The 7,523-nt window shown below is 54.6% G+C and overlaps 1 protein-coding gene across 1 annotated transcript in view; it reads left to right on the top strand.

Moving 5' to 3' along the window:
• Positions 1-7,523, top strand: part of SMARCB1 (SWI/SNF related BAF chromatin remodeling complex subunit B1) — a 46,530-nt gene continuing 39,007 nt past the window's right edge. The window contains exon 1 of the mRNA XM_085878943.1: positions 1-275. Coding sequence (XP_085735069.1) covers positions 192-275 — 84 coding nt within the window. The 5' untranslated portion in view covers positions 1-191. The remainder of the gene's footprint in view (positions 276-7,523) is intronic.

Here is a 7,523-nt window from a genome sequence, read left to right as displayed (position 1 = left end):
GATTGAGAGCTTTTTTTTTTTTTGGTTGCTTCCTCCTTCAAGTTTGTGTCGACTCTTGTAAGATTCTTTCTTTTGGGACTTCATGCTGTTAAATCTTTTACGTCAGCACAAACGATCGAAAGAAAGCCCCACCTCTTGGCCTTTGAAGGTTCATATCGTCGTGCGGGTCATTGCGCGTATCTCGTGCCACCATGGCGTTGAGCCGGACGTACGGGCCCAAGCCCATCAAGTTCCAACTCGAAGAAGGCGGAGACTGGTACATGATCGGTTCTGAGGTACGGACGCACCCTTACATCAGGCTTGGGCGGGAGATTTAACCCCGAAGTCTCCGTGGTGGACAAAGAATGAAAATCTTGCGAACGACATTAAATGCTTTCGACAAGAGTGATTGGGACTCCATTGTTGATCTCTCATTCTCACTCACCATCACTCACTCATGTACGATCGCGTGCACACACACTCACACTCACACTCACTCACACTCACACTCACTCACACTCACTCACACTCACTCACACTCACTCTCTCACTCACTCACACTCTCACTCACACTCACTCACACTCACTCACACTCACTCACACTCACTCACACTCACTCACACTCACTCACTCTCACTCACTCACACTCACTCACACTCACTCTCACTCTCACACTCACACTCACACTCACACTCACTCTTACACTCACTCTCACACTCACACTCACACTCACTCTCACTCTCACTCTCACTCTCACTCTCACTCTCACTCTCACTCTCACACACTCGATCACGCACACATACGATCACATGTGCACACACTCACACACACTGTCACACGCACTCGGTCACACGCAAGCGCACTCGGTCACACGCAAACGCACACACTCAGTCACACGCACCCTCTCCCACACACCCTCTCCCACGCACACACACGCGATCACATGCACACACACGCAAGCACACGATCACACACACGCACGCAAGCGATCACACGCACACACACGATCATACGCACATGCACACACACAATCACACGCACAGGTCAGGTATGGGAGCATGTGCCAGAACAGCGCGTCACTGCGTCCACTTCCCGCGGTACTCCAGGGGCCTCCGTCTGGCCATCCCCCAGGCAGATGCCAGGCCCATCCCCATCTCCTTGAGATGATGGTCAACCTGCTGCAACCATGAGGCACGTGGTCGACCCACTGGCCTCCTCCACTCATGAGACTCCCTCGCTGAGAGAATCTGGTGAGCAGGATCAGCGTCAGGAAAACGAGCCACATGTCCATACAGCCGCAACTGATGCTCACGGACTATGCAGGTAACAAATCTCATCCAAGTCTCTCTCAGCAACCGCTCGTTGGACACAAAATCCGACCAGCGATAGCCAAGGATTCTCCGAAGAGACCTGGTACCAAAGGACCCCCCAAAGCACCCAGATACCCCCAAGTGTCCACTCAGCCTGTTCGCAAACTCCTCAGCTACTCTCTCATCCCTGAGCTTGCCAACATCCAGCCTCGGCTGGGATGGTACCATTCTCCAGGATTTAAGGTGCAGCTTTAGAGTTGCTACAACAAGCCTGTAGTGATCGAATCACGCACACACCCACACAATCACACTCGCGCACACACGATCACACACACACACACACACGCACAGTCACGCATGCACGGTCATGCACACACGCACAAACACACACAAAAATACACACACGCACATGATCACACTCACACGCACACGATCACATGCACACGATCACGATCACACGCACACGATCACACGCACACGATCACACGTACAACGATCACACGCACACGATCACACGCACACGATCACACGTACAACGATCACACACACACGATCACACGTACAACGATCACACGCACACGATCACACGCACCCGATCGCACACTCGCACGCACACTTACACACACGATCACGATCACACGCACACGATCACACGCACACGATCACACACACGATCACACACACGATCACACGCACGCATGCACACACACACACACACACACACACACACACACACACACACACACACAATCACACAAACAAACACACACACAATCACACAAACAAACACACAAACAAACACACACGCATACATACACACACAAACAAACACACACGCAAACATACACACACAAACAAACACACACACAGATACATGCACACAAGCACACACACACTCACACGCACGCATGCACACACACTCACACACACAATCACACACACAATCACACAAACAATCACACAAACAAACACACAAACAAACACACAAACACGGTCACTCACAGCGTCACTCACACGGTCCCACACACACAATCACACACACAAACAAACACACAAACAAACACGGTCACTTACACGGTCACACACACACACACACGCACGCATACACACACACGATCACACGCACGCATGCACACACACTCACACACACAATCACACAAACAAACACACAAACAAACACACACACACAAACATGCACACAAACACACAAACACACACACACACACACACACACACACACACACACACACACACACACACACACACACACACACACACACACAAACACAGGTTGGGTAGATATGATTGAAATTTTGTGCATAGCATTTTCTATGGCCATTTTCTATGCTGAATCCGAATCCGGTCGAATTTTTTTCCTCCGATGACCTTTGACCCCCGGAACCTTAATTTATTCAAAATGGTGGCCAAAAATTGTCCTTTTTCATGTTTTCCTTCTCTAATGTGACTAATAAGGCTTGTAATATATTGTTGTGGTTACCAAATTCGCAAACCACCATTCAGGTCCCTTAGGTGAGGTATCTCGGTAAGTGCATGTGTAGTTAGGCCCAAACCCGTTGTCTAGTGGGAATACATGTCATTTATGCGAGCTGCGACTCTTCAGGATAGCCGTTTTTCTTTTACTATCTTTATTTTGGACCAACCGCCATGATTACCACCACAACCACAACATCAACCACCAACCACAACACCGCTTCACCACAACCGCCACGACCTTCACGTCACACCTCGCAACCGTAGCATCGCCACCGTTCTTGCCCCGCTGTGGGTACCGGTGTTGGACTCGTGCAGGGCGCACGTTGAACAGCGTGTACAAAATCACGGATTTTGTGCTTCAAAAACGGATCAAAAACGACACACGCCCACTTTTTGCCGTCCAATCGGTGAGCGAGGGGCGATTTGGCCCCGCCTCCAGAACGATCGATATATGCAAATTTGTGGATCAAAAAGCCTTCACGCCCACTTTTTCTCGGGCCAATGGGGAGCGAGGTGAAAGGTCAAAGGGAGGGGGTCAAAGGCGAAGCTACGGGGGATAAAAGGACGGTGTTCGTCAGTCAGCAGATCGAGAAGGAGTCGGAGGGTGGAGAGTCGAGTGTGGAAGTCTGGAGCCCGAAGCCTGCAGTAGCTGGAGAAGCTGAAGAGAGTCGAACGAGGGGAGCCCAAAGAAGAGTCCAGGGTGGAGAGTCCAGAGGCGGAGAGGCGGCAGCGGCGAAGGCAGACGAGGGGGTGCTCGCGACGGTGTCGGGAGCTGCACGCCCGAGGAAGGCCGGCAGCGCGACCTGGCCGAGGTGGAGACGCACACCAGGGATAATAAAGATCCTCTATACCCCGAGCATCAGCAACCCCCTCCTGTTTCCCCCCCGCGCTGAGATAGTGCGACCAAGGGGGCCCCTTTTCCCACCCCCTGCCTGACACTGTCCGCGAGGCCCGCGGAGAGAGGCGCCATCGCCGCTCCGCGTCTCATCACCAGACGGGTAGGCGCGACCCGGTCTCGGCCTCAGGCCCGCCTCATCCTTGAGGGTATTCTTTCCTTGGTTTTGGGTATGTGTTGTCGGCGCCGTCTGTGAAGTAGAATTGTATAAGTGTTGCCGTGTGCTCGGTAGTCGGTATTAGCTCTGCACTGTGTTTTCACTTTTATATTTGCTTTTTGTGTAAATGGAAGTGTGTTTTCTTTTTTTGTGTGCATTTGGTGGAATTGTATTTGTGTGCTTCCCGTGTGCCGCGAATAAATGTGCTTTATTGTTGAACTGTTCTCCCGCTTCGCTTCGTCTTTTCCTCCATTGAATCCTCATCTTGCTTCACGTAAAGGGTTGGTAGTGGGCTGAGTACGCCCGATAATTAATCGAACCGTCGAGGTCGACGATAACACCGCTCGGTTATTCTGATAGTACGGAACGGGTCGCTTAAGTGGCCCGTGTCCGAAGTCGACCTGCGGCGAGGTGCGATCGCCCGGTCTACCCTCCGCGTGGGTACTTAGGTCGGTCGAATTTGGCGAGCAACCCTATCCCACGCGGGGGCTGATTGGCTCGATCGCGGTGAGACCGAAAGGTCCACCCGTGACTGGTTCCCGGCGTTAGTCCGAGAGGGTCACGACTGGATTGTCCGTCCGGTGGGCGACGTGCCGCGATTCGAGTTACGTGGCCGTTCGCACGCCGGCGGGCGCGAAGACCGCAACACTGGTGTCAGGAGTGGGATACAAATTCATCGCCCTCCTCGCGGCACTGGTAACGGAGAACAGGAAAACGGGCTCTCCTGTCTCCGGCTAAATTCACGGGAATCGGTCCAGGGGTGAGAGAAGCGACCCCCGATTCCCTCCAAATTACGAGCGAGTTAAATTAACCCTTCACGAGAAGCAAGATGGCGTCTCAAGGCGAGCGGGAGCCGGGGGTATTAGAAATGTATATGTGTAATAATGTAGAGTCCATGGTCCAGGATGGAATCCCCGTGCAGGAAATGTTGATTGTGCAGGAACACGGACTCGCCCAACTGAACCCAGGGCCCGAGGTGGGTGCGGCAGCGGCCGTGGTGTATGACACCTCCCCCCCCCCTCTCCACCAAAACCCTTCCCCAACCCTTGCCGAAACGGCTCAGCTGAGTGCATCCAACATGGCCCAGCTATGCGCCATGCTGGCGGCAATGAACGAAAAGATGGATACAAATACAAATGAAATGAAAAACGAAATGAACAAGCAAATAAACGGAATGGAAGCAAACATGAAGGAAGAAATGAAAAAGTTCCGGGGTGAGACGCAGAACATGGGCCGATGCCTGCAGGCGGGCATGAAGGCCGTGACAAAGGAAATAATAGTTGAGACAAGGGAGGTAAAGGGTGAAGAGTTGGGAGAGACACGGGAGATAGAAAAAATAGAGGAAAGACTACACGAGGAAGACGGGGTAAGTGACGCACACACGGAGGTAGTGGAGGATAATGGGGGTGAGCTGGCGGACTGGGTGGAGACCCAGTGCGAGCACCTGGATGGCCTCCTCCAGGAACAAGGGGAGGGAGTATGCCCCCTTGAGGCGGATCACGACCAGGTGAGTTCGGTCGTGCTTCGCGAGGTTGAGGGGACGGGTGCTGTGGACGGGTGCACGGAGAGCTTGGGGGGTATAGAGGCCCCGGAGACCCTTGTGGGGACACGAATCCCCAGTGTGGTTGTCCCTGTGTGTGTGGTGCAAGGTGTGAGTGCGTCCCCGTGTGTGGAAGCGACCCCGTGTGTGAGTGGTGTGGTGGCGATGGTGCCAGAGTACGTGCTTCCCAGCACGCCGTGTGTGGATGAGGCACGGAGTATGAGTGAGGCACCGCGGGTGTGTGACCCCGCGTGTGTGAGTGAGGAACGGTGTGTGGATGAGGCACAGCGGTTGAGTGCCTCCGCGTGTATGAGTGAGGCACGGTGTGTGGATGAGGCACCGCGGGTGAGTGCCCCCGCGTGTGTGGATGAGGCACGGAGTGCGAGTGAGGAACCGCGGGTGAGTGCCCCCGCACGCGTGAGTAAACGGCCGTGTGCAAGGTCGCTGTGTGCAAGGGAGACCGTGTGTTTGAGAGAGCGGTATGAGAGGGAGATGTCGGTTGGCATGCGGGAGCACGCAGCCGCGTCTCCCGGTGTGAGTTTAATGGTGTGGACTGTGTGCGTCGTAACACGCAGGTGTGCGTGGGTTGAATGGAGGCGACGACGGAGACATGTAAGGAACGAAAGCCGGGTAGCGGCTGTAGCTGTTTCGAGGACCGTGCCGGGTTCACCCAGCAGTGAGCACGAGGTTCGTGCTGTGCAACGCACGAGACCACCACGTGCTCGCTTGCGAGAGTGAAGTCCCGGTCCGGAAACGCACGCGGTGGATTTGCCGATCCCGCGGACGGACAAAGTTTAGGCAGGTAAATGGATTTGGACCGGACGGGTTCTCCACGCGATCGTGTGTGTTAAGCTCCAACGGGAAAAGCACATGTGTTCGCGTGGGGAACCCCTCGAGACGTGGGGCTTGTGTTTTTTTTTTTATGCGCACGGTGACGTCATGGCTGCACGTGTGGTTGGAATCCGGCAGGAGGGGTATCCCGGCCGATGGTACCGTCCAAGGAGGGACGAGGTACACGTGCAGCTGCATGACGTCACGGGCAGGTGTAAAGTGCGCGAGCTCTGAGTTGCCGCGCAGGTGCTGCGCATGGAAAAAAAACAAAAAAAAAACAGTAAGCCTCACTTTCGGGTGCAAAGGATTCCTGGGCAAGGGGTGGAAGACCCCCTTACCTGGGCACAGGATGGAAACTAGTTAGGGGGAAGGGTTAGCTTAGCTAGACCGACTTCATGGGGCAGGGGTAAGTCCTCATGGAATCCGTGGAATGGATTAGTTAGAGGGATTGTAGCCAGATTTAGATTGGGAAATAAAATGATTTATTTGGAGACAGTGACAGACTTTGGATGTGTAGAGGGGACGTAGTTTAGCTACGTAGTGTTAAAAGGAACGTGCTTTAGTGTAAGGGATGACGTGGGAGCACGAGTTAGTCAGGGGATGTAGTTAGAAGGATGGCAGAGTTCAGCGGTGTGTGTGTTGGAGAGTTGTGAGGTGAGTACATGATGAGTGAGTGAGGCCAGCGGGTCTGAGTGAGTGGAGCGAATGGGGAATGCATGGTGCGATGAGTGATTGGGGGGGGGAGTGACTCCCGCCCAAGGGACCCCGGGGTCAGAGTAAAGTGAGTTAGCTGGGTTAGTCAAATTGAAGAATGGAGGTCGTTTTGCTGTTGGTGGGAAAGTAGGCTCGAGACCCATTTGGAGGGGTGCAGGAGCCCTGTTGACGGGCTTGGGAGCGTGGCTGCGAAAGGTGAGTATCGCTGAGTGGGTACCCCGGGCACCAGGCTAGTCGGCCGCGGTAGGCCATGGGCCCATGAGGGGCCGGGATAGAGTAGTGGGCACGGGTGCGCCTGCTTGGTGCGGGGGCCCGGGGCGCCATTAGCCGCGTGGGCAGTGTTGTGGGCACGGGTGACCCTCGGAAAGGGGCCCGGGAGGCCAGCCTGCCACGTGTGCGTTTCAGGGGAGGTGCCATGGGGGGCACTCCCCGGTGTTAGGGAGCTGGTAGGCTCGGAGGCAGTGTAGTGCCCGGGGGTGCCATAGCGGGAGAATCGGCAGAGGGTCGTGCCTGCCAAAGGGAGCCACGTGTCCCAGCCAGGAGACCGTGTGAGGGCACGGAGAGAAAATTGGGGGGCGAGGCCCGAAATTGTGAGGACACCAA

This window comes from Eptatretus burgeri, chromosome 4, assembly GCF_056783735.1.
Source record: "Eptatretus burgeri isolate ZD-2024b chromosome 4, Ebu_testis_v1, whole genome shotgun sequence".
Lineage (NCBI taxonomy): Eukaryota > Metazoa > Chordata > Myxini > Myxiniformes > Myxinidae > Eptatretus > Eptatretus burgeri.
The sequence above is the reverse complement of the archived record's forward strand: the minus strand, read 5'-3'. Positions and strand labels throughout refer to the sequence as shown.